Below are 15,682 nucleotides of genomic sequence, written 5' to 3'. Positions count from 1 at the left end.
TGATGTCAGTGTAAGGATCCTCTAGAGTTGAAAATCCTCTAGAGTTGGTGGAGTTGTAATCTCAACCATTAATTCTAACATTAATGGATGAGATTTAATTGATAAATTTTAATATTTAATTAATCATTTATTGATCAATCAAATCTCATCCATTCATTTTGTAATTAATGGTTGAGATGATTACAACTCCACCAACTCTAGAGGATCTGTAGCCCTCAATTAGATTAGAAATAACAGTTCAGATGGTTATTTCAAGAAAAATAAAACATCAAGACTGATAATTTCGAGGGTTTAAATGTGCATTTTGCCTAAATATTTACATGTAACTCAAGAAGTACAAAAGTGGCAACTAATTATTCACTCAGATTTTGATTGAATGACACTAAATCTTGTGGACGCTGAAACCTGCATCCTACAAGTTATCCTTCCAATTCTCAAATTCAGAACCACCAAACACCAATTGCTTAATTCCTATATGGCTGTCAAAACAAAATCAAACTTAGAACATAATAATGTTAATAATAGGTTGCAGGTTCATAAGCATAGCCTTTAAGACAACCTCACAACCGTAGAGTACATACATAACAAAGGTAAACATTTTTGTCATATAAGAGCTAAGTGTCCGTTTGGTTCTCCTTTTTATAGCTCAATTTTGTTTTTTCATTCCACACCGTATAACATAAATATTTAGTTAGGATTAAGAAACATCTGTTGATAGCTATTTCGAAAGAAAACCAGCCAATTTCTACAAGCAACACCAAACAATTAACATTAAACAGGCCCCCTAAGTATGGTAACTTGCCGTTGGCAATGGATAATAAGGAAAATGCTTTACAAGTTTCAAATGAACTGAGGATGGACATAGGTAGCTTACTCGGAGCTTATCTGTGTCAAAGCATTGATCAAAACATCCAAAATCAATGCCTCTGCAGTGCCAATATCCACCCTGCAATGTTTTGGTTCACATTATCAAGCAAGAGAAATACACTAATGTACCCTCAAATACTGAAAATAATGTAATCTAGTTCGTTAAAGCAATCCTTATACCATATTCGTGCCAAGTTATCTTGAATCTCAAAATCCCCTATGTTGTAAAATGTGGTTGGGTTCACATTTGCTCCCTGAATAGCATCATAATTCGGTCTTCTTTCGAAAGTTGATTGGGACAACTGGAAACCGAAGCATGAGAGGCATTAATATGAATGATACGAATATGCTAATTCAGTTCTCAAAGTTTTTCCTAGGGGACTGACAAAAAAATTCAGTTCAAGAATTTAAAATCATGGAACAAAACTTACTTGCATATTCATGGAATTACATCCACCAAGGCGTCCAATGATGTGCCAAGCGCGAATTGTCTGTATGTCAGCCGGATTACATACATTGAGAAATTTCATAATCAAATACTAAGCAGTATTGTGTTCAAGAGGAGCTACTTACATCACAGATTAAAGCGATATCTTTCTCTAGCGGACCATTGTAGAATTCAAACCAAATGTAGGAGTTTGAGAAATCAAAGCTGGTGATGTTGGACATACAATCAAGTTAACAAAACAGGAGTAATAATGACCCATTCATAATACTATTTAAAATGAAAATAAAGCATAATAAAAGTGGGAAAGAAAAACGATTTGTTTTAGCCGTATCATGCTGGAAAAGAGGTTTTTCTCGCTATAAGTAGTTCCCTTCATCTTTGAACAACCTAGAGTCAATTGATGATGGGTTTGGCAACTCCAAATACAGCAGATATGTCGAACACAGAGTATACTGCTATCATAAAATTACATCTTATAACATCTATAGATAAGTGAGTAAGGGAACAGGGTAATAAAACACATCCATGACTCCTAAACTATAGCGCTACTAACATTATGGCCTCCAAACTTTATTTTGTGACACAAAAATCTTTGAACTTTATGTTATACTAACATTAAAGTCCAAAGAAAATCCATTTAAAAAAATGTGATTTGGACAAATTGAACTACATGACTCTCTTTTTATCCGTGTCACCATAAATTATAGTACATATTGTTGGTCCCTTATAATGTTGCAAGTATAGTTCCAAGGGGGGGTTAGGAACTATTTAAACTTTTTAAACCTTAGGGCAGAATTCTTTTCTAAAGAGAAAAGGATTTAACAGCGGCGCTGAGTGATCAGTAAGATATTGGCTTAGTCAACTGGTGACTAGGTCAGTTTCTTGACTTGAGTCAGGAGATAGCACTTAAAGTCTATTCCTGAGCTCAGATGTTCGATGCGCACAACTCAGCTTGACCTCTTTACTTGGTCAGTTTTTGGTTATTTAAGCAAGCAATATATATAAGGAGTTTAAGGTAAGAAATACGTTACTCAGCAGATTTATCCAGGTTCGGCTTCTTCTAAGCCTACGTCCTGTCCCCGGAACAAGTTCCGAGATTTCGAATCCTCTACTGAGCTCTTTAAAGGTAGAGCCTCAAACCTTTTACAATCTTAGCAACTGAGTATAACAAGAGTACCTTCCTCTATACCTCTACTCAATCCTAATCTCTCGTTGAGTACTATAACCGAGTACTCAGCCTCTCCTTTCTAATCTCTAGAAATGATAAGTGTTTGTCCTAAACAATGATTGCTAAGACACCTTAGATGATTGAATAATCACTCTAGACTTTTACACAAAAGGTATGAAATTTAGTGTAAGATTGCTTTGCTTCTTGCTTGCAGAACTTGCGTAGAAATTTGGTCAGCGTAATGGCTTGATCAAGTTCTGTATCGAATGAAGCTTCTGATGGCACTATTTATAGAGACGTCTTGAGGCATCGGTCATTTCGAATTTCGAAATAACCGTTGGAGGGAAACGGCTTCCTGTCGTTGTCATCCTGACTTGCTCAGAGCTGTCGGCCAATCAGATTTGTGTATCTTCTGTCCTCGGTCAACTTTTGGTCAGCTCAGCAGAATGTCTCTCCTTTTATGGTAAAGTCAACTAGACATCATACTGTGTCGTCTGAACTTTACCCAAAGTGGAAATACTTTGTCTGGAAGTTTTCCTTAGCCAGCTGCTGTCTTGTACGCTTTGTCGAATCAACTCAGCAGCTTTGTTCCGAAGTTGTTCCCTGAAGGTCTTCTAGATCCTTCTCATGCTGAGTTGCGTTTTGCACACAGCGACATCGTTTTGATAAACGCGGGCCGAGTTGTCTTGAGTTGTTTGACTTGGGCTTTGACTTTCGTATTAGGCTTGGGCCTTTTAATCCTTATGTCTTATAAACAATTTTAACTCAACATTGAACAAACACATTAGTAGAATAAATCAAAGCATTTAAACTTAGTGTGTTTAGAATATGTTCATAATTATACTTAAATAATTTTGTCAAATCAAAATTATGCGGAAAGGTGTTTCAACAAACTCCCCCATTTTGATGTTGGCAAAACTATTCAGCAAGGAACTCAGTATTGAGCTCCCCCATGATAGTTGACCTATTATAACTTAGCAAACTCCCCCGTAAGGGTTGAGCTACTGACTTAGTTTTACTCTAAACATTTAAGGTTTAAACGAGTAAGTCTAAGATCAGTTTTCAGATATAGGTCAGCTTATGGAACATATTCTATTTTACTCAGTGTTAAAGCGGAAGGTTTTATCATTCAGAGGGCGCTGAGTAATTTGTTGTTCACTGAGTTTTATAAGGCAATGTTTTATAAACATATAGGTCAGTGTCAAACATGTTATCAGCATTTGGTTCAATCAATAAATTTTATAAGCCTTTAAACATAGCTGATTTAATTGAAGATACTAAATAACATAATACACAGCATTGTATACAAATAATTCATAACTCAGAGTTTGAACAGAAGATGCAAGTATGATATTTAATATAGGTAGTCAGTGTTTACAATCAAAAGTTCAAAGATAGGCATTCAGACTACATATACAAACTACTTACTTAGCTAGCCTATATATCTATTTCTTTTTCTTCTGTTGGGACTGACTAGACCCATGCTGTGTTCTCGCTTGTTCTTTCTCCCCCATTTTGTCAGCATCGGGAGGAGGAATCCTAAAGCTGTCGGTTAAGACGGCCCTGGTCAGTTCGTTGGATAGCGCTTTAAGTCTGTCAGCGCTTTCATTGACACCATCAAAAATGGCAACTCCCTGATCTGAGACTTCAGCGGGTATATTGAGTTTGGCAGCGCTGATCATACTGACGATGAAAGCTTCAGACTTACCAATCCATATAAGCGCATCAGTCAGTCCAGCAATGACTTGATGGAAGGTTTTGAGTAAATAGGTGTCAAAGTACTGACGCTGAATATTGCTATGTCGAATGTGATTGAAGGTTTGTCTTGTGATAGACAGCATCTCATTTTGTTTCATTGCGTCAGTGTCCATCTCCTGCTTGTTCAGATTCAGCAATCGAACAGCTTCACCAATTTGCTCTACTGAGCACTGAGAGTAAGAGACCATTTGCTCATTGGTCTTGAGTTGCTCGGTGTGAAGCTGAGCAAAGAGCATCTTGACTTCAGCAGAGGTTGCATAGCCTTGGTTCGCAGCTGACAAGTTCTGAACTTGTTGTTGTAGAGCATTTAAGTGTTGAACGGTTGTCAGCTAGATCTCAGCCAGCTTGGCGATGGCGTCCTGCTTAGCTTGCTGTGCTTGAAAAGTAATGATGACGTTCAGCAAGTCCTTAAATCCCTTAACTTCGTTGAGAAGCTGAGTGACTTGGGAAATCTGAGTAGTCTCAATAGTTGAAGATCCAGCAGCAAGAGAAGGAGATTGTTGAAGGTCTTTAATCAAAGCTTGCACTGAGTCGATTATTCTTTTGCCAGACTCAGTGGCATTTAGATAACTTTGAGAGCCTTTAGTGACATCAGTGTGACCGGTAGGAAGAGGAGTTAGAGGAATGACGTGGTCAGTGACTGGTAGTGTTGTTCCAATCTGCACTTGAGGTTCTGGTAGGGTTGATAGATCGGCAGAGTTGTTGAGTGATGAAGTAGAAATTCGAATACTGTCAGTGCTGACGGGGGCAGATACATTTGGAGTCAGCACAATGCTTGGATGGACAGCATTGACAGTAATCACCTCAACCTGACTTGTTGAGTTGGCGGAAGCACTCAAGTCGGCATGTTCCTGTTGAGAAGAAACAGAGGCTTGCTTTTCTATAGATGCTGATGCAGTAGAAGGTTGTTATCGTTTGAAAAATTTTAGCTTAACTGCAGAAGGGTCCTGGGTTGGCTTTTGAATAACGAAGTCAGGAAGAGTTGGTGGTTGTACAGGAGGCTCACTGACTGTCTTTTCACTTGCTTTAACCAATCTTCTTTTGCGAGGAGGATTGTCAGCCAGAATAGATTCGCCTGAGTGAGATGGAGAAGTTTCTTCTTGCTCAGTATTTAGCTGGTCAGCTAGCTCTTGGACTTGATCAACATTGTGTTGGTCAAGTTCTTGTTCTTCTCCAGTAGCCAACACAGTATTGGCTTGCTCAGCTTCAACCTCACTGGTTGTCTCCTCATTATCCTCAGCGTCATCTTGACCGCTGGCCTCTTCTTCTTCGTCATCTTCTGAACTATCACCATCTAGTTCTTCCTCAACTTGTGCAATAAACTGGTCGTCCAGATGCACCTCTTCTTCTTGTTCCTCAGACACAGTTCCTAAACACTGAGTGTAGTGAGAGTCACCAGGCACAACAATGTCAGTAGGGATAGCATCGAGGGTAGTCAGTGTAGAAGACTTATGCTTCTTCTGAGGCTGCACATCAGCATTAGTTTTGTCCTCAGTTTCAGGCTCATCTTGCCTGTTCCTTTTCTCAGCTGACTTAGGTCTCTCCTGACCCTTAGTACCAGCTGACTTTTGCCTCTTAGCTGGAGACTCAGTATCATGTGAAGGAGTCTCAACAGCTTTCCTCTTACGAGAAGTGGGGGCCTTAGTTCTTTTCCCTTTCTGCGGAACAACTGTTTGCTCAGCTTGGCCAGCAGCAGCAGCAACAGCTTTTCCTTTCTTCAGAGGCTGACCAAACTTCAACGCTCTCAGCGAAGCTGCTATGATCTCAGATCCTTTAGCTTTTACTTCATCAGTCAGGTCTATCTGATGATCAATGAGGATCCTGGTGATGAGCGATCCTAGCCTTAGAGTTCCGGTACTCCTTAGGAAGCCAACAATGAGGAATACTGGCATGTTGATCGGCTTGTACGTCAGCATATGCCAGATGAAGCATTGCTCGAAGTTTGTTGCTGAGGTGGTGCAGTTAATCTTGGGATAGATAAAGTAACTCAGCAGATAGTGAGCCATCTTTTGGTGCTGACCCATAGAGGAACTGGATACTTCTCCTGAGTGGCCTTCCGGTTTACAGAAGTTGACCTCGTACCCAGTACCATCCTGATCTCCAGATCTCCTTAGCCTTGCTCCCTCAGTTTTTAACTTGAGCAGATTCCCTAGGTAGAGAGGGTTGATGAAGATGGTTTTCTCTTTCATCACGGTTACCAGGTAGTCCTGGTTATCATCGGCAACGCGAAGGTTGTGGTAAAACTCCTTTAGAAGGTCAAGATAGGTGGGATCCCTAATTGAAAACAGCTCAGTCCATTCATTCTACGAAATCCACTCACAGAAGGGTTGTTCGGATTGTACGAAGGCTTTAGATACCCATCTTGAGGGCTCAACCTTCCATTCTCGGACGTTTTCGAAGACCTTTGAATAGGTCCTGACTTTGTCAGGCTTGCCCTTACCAGAGGAGGTTTGGCCAGTTTTTCCTTTGCTCGGCGTAGTGACTTTGGTAGATTCCGGCACAGAGGTTTGCCTGGAGGTTTCATCGGAGCTGTGCTTAGGGTGGCCGACACCGGAAATGTTGAATGAAACTTTAGTCATAGTTGAAGAATGCGTTTGGGAAGCTTTGAGAATTTTTTAGAGAGAAAGCTCTTTGCCTTAAAATTCGGTAGACGTAAAGAAGATAACAATGGGGATTTACCCATTATTTATAGCGGTGAAGTGTGGATCTTAACGAATCCATGTGTCAGTTTTGCCTTAGGATTGTCAACCGACAAAGATCCTGGCATTTATGACACATTCGGTGCGCACGTCATCCTAGGTGGCTATTCGCGTGCTTAAGCATTAAGTGCAACAGATCTAACACTCAGCGTTTAGAATACTAAGCGTTTTGAATTCTGAGTGGTCAGTAGTATGAAGGAACGATTTCTCAGTTTAAGATTACTACTTGGTGTGCATATTGACTCAGTATTGATGTGTATTTTGTGTTAAGTGCACAACATAACAATCACTCAGCATGCATTTGCATAAATCATTCAGCATAGTAATTCACTCAGCATAATTTCACATTTTAGAACTGGAATTTACTGAAGAGGATTAAACATACCAATGGCTTCTCTCAGTATGCTGAACTGTTCACGAGCCAGTGGCTTTGTGAAGATATCCGCAAGCTGCTCATCCGTTGGGACGTAGGTCAGCTTTATCTCACCTTTGAGTACATGGTCTCTAATGAAGTGATGCCTTATGCTAACATGCTTCATTCTGCTGTGTTGAATTGGGTTCTTTGATAGATCAATTGCACTTTTGTTGTCGCATTTGACCTCAATTGTCTTTGTTTGAACACCATAGTCTTCAAGTTGTTGCTTAATCCATAGGACTTGAGCAACACAGTGACCAGCAGCAATGTACTCAGCTTCAGTGGTAGACAAGGCTACTGACGCCTGCTTCTTGCTGAACCAAGATACAAGACAGCTTCCTAAGAAATGACATCCTCCAGAGGTGCTTTTCTGTTCTAGCTTGTCTCGACCATAGTCAGCGTCAGTGTATCCAACGAGTGTAAAGCCATGTGTGTTGGGATACCATAAACCTGCGTTCACTGAGCTTTGCAAGTATCTAAGGATTCTTTTTACAGCTATGTAATGAGATTCCTTAGGGTTAGATTGATATCTAGCACAGTAGCATACTGAGAACTGAATGTCCGGTCTACTGGCTGTTAAGTAAAGTAGAGAGCCTATCATACCTCGATATAATTTGCTGTCTATTGACTTACCATTCTCGTCAGCGCAGAGGACAGTGTCAGTGCCCATAGGAGTGGATATTGGCTTGCAATTTTCCAAGTCATATTTCTTTAATATCTCCTTGGCATATTTAGCTTGACTGGTGAAGATGCCATTCTTTCCTTGTTTTATTTGAAGTCCGAGGAAGAAGTTGAGTTCTCCCATCATCGACATTTCAAACTCAGTCTGCATTTGTTTGCTAAATTCCTTGCACATCGATTCGTTAGTTGCACCAAATATTATATCATCAACATAAATTTGAGCCAGCAGGGTATCTTTACCCTTTCTCTTAATGAATAAGGTTGTATCAGCTTTGCCCCTGACATAATTTCTATGTCAGCAGGAAACTGGTCAGCCTCTCATACCAAGCACGTGGTGCTTGTTTGAGGCCGTACAGAGCCTTTTTGAGTTTATAAACATGGTTTGGGAATTTTGGATCCTCAAACCCTGGAGGTTGATTAACATAAACTTCCTCGTTTATAACTCCATTAAGAAATGCACTCTTAACATCCATTTGGAATAATTTAAAGTTCATGTAAGATGCATATGCACATAAGATCCTAATAGCTTCTAGCCTTGCCACTGGGGCAAAGGTCTCACCGTAGTCAATACATTCTTGCTGACTGTAGCCCTGAGCTACAAGCCTTGCTTTGTTCCTGACTACATTTCCTTGCTCATCCATTTTGTTGCGGAAGACCCATCTTGTTCCAATGGTCTTCTGACTCATTGGATGTGGCACTAGCTCCCATACATCGTTTCTTCTGAATTGGTCAAGTTCCTCTTGCATTGCGCTCATCCAGAATTCATCTTCCTCAGCATCAGCGAAGTTCTTAGGTTCCTGTACTGAGACGAAGGCTACATTGCTGAGGTACTTCCTGAGTTGATTCCTCATCATCAGGGTATTCCCAGTAGAATCAAGGATTGCACTCTCTGAGTGCCCTCTTGGAATCCTTATCTCTTTAGGTAGATTTATGTCTTGTGCTGTCTGTGTTTCAACAATCTCTGCAGAAGTAGATGGGTCAGTGAAAGTAATCTTAGGTTCACTCTTACTCTTGGTCAGCCTTTTAGTGAATGACTCAGTAGCTGGTTCTTGGTCAGCGGGTACTGAGTGTGGATCATCTTCGGTCAGCGGCTGGTATCTACCTGCAGGGTTAGTTTCGTCGAACTCCACATGTACTGACTCTTCTAGAACTTGAGTTCGCTTATTAAAAACTCTGTATGCTTTGCTGTTTGTTGAGTAGCCCAAAAAGATAGCCTCATCAGCTTTTGAGTCAAACTTTGCTAAGCTATCTTTGGTATTTAAAATAAAACATTTACAGCCAAAGGCACGAAAGTATCCAATGTTGGGCTTTCGTCCTTTCCAAAGTTTATAGGGGGTTTTCTTTAATATATGTCTAACTAGAGCCCTATTAAGAATATAGCACGTTGTGTTAACAGCCTCTCCCCAAAAATACTTTGGAAGCCTATGCTCATCTAGCATTGTCCTGGCTATTTCAACCAGAGTTCTGTTCTTCCTTTCAACAACCCCATTTTGTTGAGGTGTTCTAGGAGCAGAAAAATTATGGTCAATGTCGCTGGCTTCACAGAATTCAATAAACTTTTGGTTTTTGAATTCTCCACCATTATCGCTACGGATGTGAGCTAATTTTAGGTCTTTATCATTTTCAATTTTTCTAACCAAATTTGAAAATGTCTCAAAGGTTTCATCCTTGCTACTCAGCAAGATGACCCAAGTGTACCGAGAGAAGTCATCTACAATGACCAAAGAAAATCTTCTTCCACCCAGACTCAGCGGCTGGACTGGACCGAAGAGATCCAAGTGTAGTAATTCTAACGGACGCTTAGTTGAGACAATATTTTTGCTGTGAAAAGATTGTTTGCTTTGTTTTCCAGCGTGGCATAATTGATCTTTTTCAAATTTAAGTTCAGGCAGTCCCTCAACCAATTGCTTTCTTGCTAATTTGGTCAGGAGGTCCATGCTTACATGACCAAGTCTCCTGTGCCATAGCTAGGAATTTTCTTCCTTTGATACTAAGCATACAGTTTTTGAAAACTTTTTCTCTAAGTCTAGCATAAAGACATTATCTATGCGAGGGGCAGTTAAGATTAACTCATTTGTTGTACCCTCGTATATTTTACATCCAGTAGCATCAAATATAACTTTTCTCCCATTGTCACATAGCTGAGCTACGCTGAGTAAGTTATATTTGAGTCCGCTGACTAGGGAGACTGACTCAATAGTGGGGTTACCTCCAATGGTTCCTGACCCTACTATCTTACCCTTTTTGTTGTCTCCAAAACTTACGCTTCCTCCTCGTTTACGCTCAAACGTGATGAACTGAGTTTCATCACCAGTCATATGCCTCGAGCATGCCACATCTTTGACTTCTCAGCACATCTCAGGCTTACCTGCATTGTAACTAGTTACTTTTAGGTACCCAATTCTTTTTGGGTCCTTGCTTGTTAGATGCAACAGGTAAAGCATCATATTTTATTTTATGGCGACATACATGGACAGTATGGCCATTCTTTCCACAGAAGTCACAGCTGACCTTCTGTTTAGGATGTTTCACTGACTGGTCAGCACCCCAGTGCTGAGCGTGCCAGCACACCTTAGTGGTGTGTCCTTTCTTCCCACAAAAGTCACACTGGACTTTCCGCTGGGGATTCCATCTCTGCTGAGTACCTTGGTACTGAGTTCTCAGAGGAATGTTTCTTTTATTTGGAACCTTTAATTGGTTCTGGATAGTTGTGACGTCCTTTCTTAGTTTCTTTGAAACTGATTGGACTTCAGAGACAGACTCATGTATGATCTTCATGTTATCATGCAAAGTCGAGTTGTCCTGAAGAAGGAATCTGAGGTCATTCAGCTTAACCTCTTCAACCTCATCACAGCGCCTGCTGAGTGCTCTAATTTTCTTATTACATTTTTTAATAAGTGTATAGAGATCACTCAGGGCATTACCCATTTCGTTTCTGAGCAGATAAAGTGATATTACCTCATTTGATTGCTCCTTATCGTCAGATTCAACGGAGGGGTCAGCATGCTCAGAGACGCATGGCTCAGCAAGTTCGTCAGCCATGAAGCATATCTTCGCTGACTCGATGGCCTCAGCTTCTGTTGATGAAGACTCATCACTGTCGCTCCATGTAGCCACCATTGCCTTTTTGCCATTCTTCTTATCTTTCCTCAGCGTGGGGCAGCTTGACTTTATATGGCCAGTTTGATGACATTCAAAGCATGTAATGGGCTTTGAGTTGTCTTTCTTGTATTTGTTGTCGCTGGACACGCTTTATACTTATCAAACTTTCTGTATGGCTTCTTAGAATATTTGTCATTCTTCCTGAAGAGCCTTTTCATCTTCCTTGTGAACATAGCCATCTCCTCATCATCTGTTGAGCTCCCGTCAGTGGAGTCAGCTTTCATGACAAGAGACTTCTGCTTCTTGTCTTCAGATTTTTCCTTCACCTCGAAGTTTTTCATAGATATCTCATGGGTCAGCAACGAGCCGATGAGTTCGTCATATTTGTAGGTGGTTAAATCCTGAGCTTCCTCAACAGCGTTCTTCTTTGCTTGCTAGTCTTTAGGAAGACTCCTGAGTATCTTTTTGACTTGTTCTTCCTCAGTGAAGATTTTCCCAAGTCTCTTGAGCTCATTAATGATGTTGGTAAACCTTGTATTCATGTCAGATATGCCCTCATCATTGTTCATCTCGAACAGCTCGTACAGTCTCATCTGCTGGTTCACCTTGGACTCCTTTACTTTATTTGTTCCTTCGTAGGTGACTTCCAACTTCTTCCAGATCTCTTGCGCCGACTCACAACTTGAGATTTTATTATATTCTGCAGCATCGAGTGCACAGTGAAGCATATTAATAGCCGAAGCGTGATTTTGAAGCTTCTTGAGATCATCCTCTATCCATTTGGCCTCAGCTTTTACAACTGTTAGGCCAGCCACAACTTCGACAGGTACAAATGGGCCTTGAACTATAGATAGCCAAGCACTCATATTTGTAGCCTGAATGAAATTTTTCATCCTATTCTTCCAGAAGGTATAGTTAGACCCGAAGAATAGGGGAGGCCGAGTGATGGACAACCCCTCAGGCAGTATCTGAGTTGTTTGGTTTCCTGGGAGAAACCGAGTACTGTTTTCGCCCATGGTAGGGATCATCTCAAGGTTGTTAGACCTTTTACAGTGAGCTTTTAAAGCTCTGATACCACTTATTGGTCCCTTATAACGTTGCAAGTATAGTTCCAAGGGGGGGGTTAGGAACTATTTAAACTTTTTAAACCTTAGGGCAGAATTCTTTTCTAAAGAGAAAAGGATTTAACAGCGGCGCTGAGTGATCAGTAAGATATTGGCTTAGTCAACTGGTGACTAGGTCAGTTTCTTGACTTGAGTCAGGAGATAACACTTAAAGTCTATTCCTGAGCTCAGATGTTCGATGCGCACAACTCAGCTTGACCTCTTTACTTGGTCAGTTTTTGGTTATTTAAGCAAGCAATATATATAAGGAGTTTAAGGTAAGAAATACGTTACTCAGCAGATTTATCCAGGTTCGGCTTCTTCTAAGCCTACGTCCTGTCCCCGGAACAAGTTCCGAGATTTCGAATCCTCTACTGAGCTCTTTAAAGGTAGAGCCTCAAACCTTTTACAATCTTAGCAACTGAGTATAACAAGAGTACCTTCCTCTATACCTCTACTCAATCCTAATCTCTCGCTGAGTACTATAATCGAGTACTCAGCCTCTCCTTTCTAATCTCTAGAAATGATAAGTGTTTGTCCTAAACAATGATTGCTAAGACACCTTAGATGATTGAATAATCACTCTAGACTTATACACAAAAGGTATGAAATTTAGTGTAAGATTGCTTTGCTTCTTGCTTGCAGAACTTGCGTAGAAATTTGGTCAGCGTAATGGCTTGATCAAGTTCTGTATCGAATGAAGCTTCTGATGGCACTATTTATAGAGACGTCTTGAGGCATCAGTCATTTCGAATTTCGAAATAACCGTTGGAGGGAAACGGCTTCCTATCGTTGTCATCCTGACTTGCTCAGAGCTCTCGACCAATCAGATTTGTGTATCTTCTGTCCTCGGTCAGCTTTTGGTCAGCTCAGCAGAATGTCTCTCCTTTTATGGTAAAGTCAACTAGACAGCATACTGTGTCGTCTGAACTTTACCCAAAGTGGAAATACTTTGTCTGGAAGTTTTTTTTAGCCAGCTGCTGTCTTATACGCTTTGTTGAATCAACTCAGCAGCTTCGTTCCGAAGTTGTTCCCTGAAGGTCTTCTAGATCCTTCTCATGCTGAGTTGCGTTTTGCACACAGCGACATCGTTTTGATAAACGCGGGCCGAGTTGTCTTGAGTTGTTTGACTTGGGCTTTGACTTTCGTATTGGGCTTGGGCCTTTTAATCCTTATGTCTTATAAACAATTTTAACTCAACATTGAACAAACACATTAGTAGAATAAATCAAAGCATTTAAACTTAGTGTGTTTAGAATATGTTCATAATTATACTTAAACAATTTTGTCAAATCAAAATTATGTGGAAAGGTGTTTCAACACATATCTCCAGGTTTTAACGGTTTTTATGTTATGTTCAAGGATTTTTAAGTCTCGAAATGAAATTTAGTAGCCATAATGTTAGTAGCATAGCATTATAGTTGTGAGGCCATGGATATATTTTACCCTTAAATTTGAAACATCCTTCAAAGTTCAAATCCATCTATGTATAACTTCCTTCTATAGTCTCATAAATCATTACCATATCTAAGTTTCTTTTCATTTGAAAATTAATATAGATGTGTATTAGCCATTTTAAATTACAATAAGCAGCAAATAAACTCACTCACTTGTTGAATGTAACCTTCATAGGCTTATCTGAACCAGTCTTTGTATGCAAAATTTTGTTCCTTTTCTTCCTCACTCTCTCCTCCACCTGCAAAATCATCATCCCAATAGAATAAGAAACAGTCATTTACCTAAAAGGATAAAGCCTGAACATAAATATAAATCAAACCAAAAACAAAAAGTAAAAAGAACTTGCCTTATCTCGAGCTTTTTGGGGATCATTGATACAATCCCCTAAAATTTCAGCGTATTCAGGGTCTCTATCAAAATTCTTTTCTCCTGGTCTCCCTTTATAGTCTTGTCCATCATCGTTGTAGTCATAACTACCAAAGAAATCATCATCGGAATTCACTTGGCTTCCCTCAATTTCGCACTTCACTCTTTGCGTACTTCTCCTCTGAGCTTGATTCTGTTTAGCAGCAGAGAGTGAATCGGTGGTTAGAGCAGAGTGGTTGTGCTTTGGAAATGCGATGAGTGGAAGTCGAGAGGAGATACGATGACAGGTAATTTGGGGTGAGGGTAAAGAAATGATGCGCAAGCACAATGCTGAAACTGAAAGACAATCATTTGAGAAGGATTAAGGAAGCTGAAGTTGGGTTTATGATAGAGTGAGGTTTTAGGCACTTCGGACTTTCGGAGGAGAAATATGCATAAGCCCTTCTTTGGGAGCAAATTACAAATCTAGACCAGTTGATGGGGTCTATTAACATATTTGATACATTTTATTTCCATTTTATCAAATTAGACATTTTCATCTATTTTGGACAAAAAATACTCTTAGTTCTATATAACCTAATCTCCAACCACCTCATTTTCAATTATTTCAAATTCTTACAACAAAATTTATCAATTCAACCCAAGATCTAAGCATATTCATGCATCATTCAAATTCTTTCTTCATTTTATATACACATTATTCGAATACGCAGTTGGTTAGTTGAATGTTGTTGCGTTGAATCTGTCATTATCTGATTTCCCCATTCCGCTCGATATGTCGCATTTAGTTGTTGTAAATGCGACATGTGTCATCGCACCTACGACAACATTGCATTCAATCGTATTTCTTGTCGCATTTTTTATCGCAATTGATTAATCCTTGTCGCATTTGATTTATCCTTGCGACAATATTGTTTTGATTATGTGTTCATTTCATAAATGCAGAAGTATGTCAATCAAAGAGAAGTGTACGTGTTTTTTTTATCTTAGAACGGCCAATGGAACACAGTGAGAGATGTGATGACATATGTCGGTGGTAAATTGAAGTTGCTGGTTTTGTCAACATAAATTGATTTGCAAAAGTTAAAAGAAAAAGTTTATATTGCAATGCTTGTTGATTCAACATCATACGACCTATAAATATCTATGCAAGGAACATACGGTCGAAATAAAGTGCATGGAAAAGTAGCACCTATTGATGATGATGAAGATGTCATGGGATTTATAGAGTAATACTGAATGAATTCGACCGATTTGATTCCACTGTATGTTACTCTAAGTCTACGAACAATAGATGTGGAAGTATTGCGATGCCATGAGGACGGGCATGTCAGTCCGAGCAAACCACCACAAGTAAGTTATGATCCCACTATCGAAATTGATACCCGTAGGCATGTTAATTTTGATAATGATGGTGGAAATGATGATGATTATCAAAATTACGATAATGATGATTATGATAATCATGATCATTATGATGAGCATTATGATAATGATTATTGTTCACTACTAGAAATTCATGAATATGTGATGGAATGTTGTGGCGGAAATTATTCCATCACGCATGTGAGATGGTATTCCGTCACAGATGGTTCTGTTACACGTGAGAGACGGAAT

At 39.8% G+C, this 15,682-nt stretch overlaps 1 protein-coding gene across 1 annotated transcript; it reads right to left on the bottom strand.

The window, feature by feature from the left end:
• Positions 1–268: 268 nt before the first annotated feature.
• Positions 269–15,282, bottom strand: LOC136203893 (uncharacterized). The gene is made up of 8 exons (XM_065995110.1): positions 15,258–15,282; positions 14,046–14,401; positions 13,852–13,937; positions 1,441–1,519; positions 1,299–1,358; positions 1,048–1,169; positions 875–946; positions 269–479 (listed from the first exon to the last, which is right to left on the bottom strand). The coding sequence occupies exons 1-8, from the start codon at positions 15,280–15,282 to the stop codon at positions 413–415; spliced, it is 867 nt and encodes a 288-aa protein (XP_065851182.1). The 3' UTR covers positions 269–412.
• Positions 15,283–15,682: the final 400 nt, after the last annotated feature.

Source organism: Euphorbia lathyris, chromosome 8 (genome assembly GCF_963576675.1).
Source record: "Euphorbia lathyris chromosome 8, ddEupLath1.1, whole genome shotgun sequence".
NCBI lineage: Eukaryota > Viridiplantae > Streptophyta > Magnoliopsida > Malpighiales > Euphorbiaceae > Euphorbia > Euphorbia lathyris.
The sequence above is the reverse complement of the archived record's forward strand: the minus strand, read 5'-3'. Positions and strand labels throughout refer to the sequence as shown.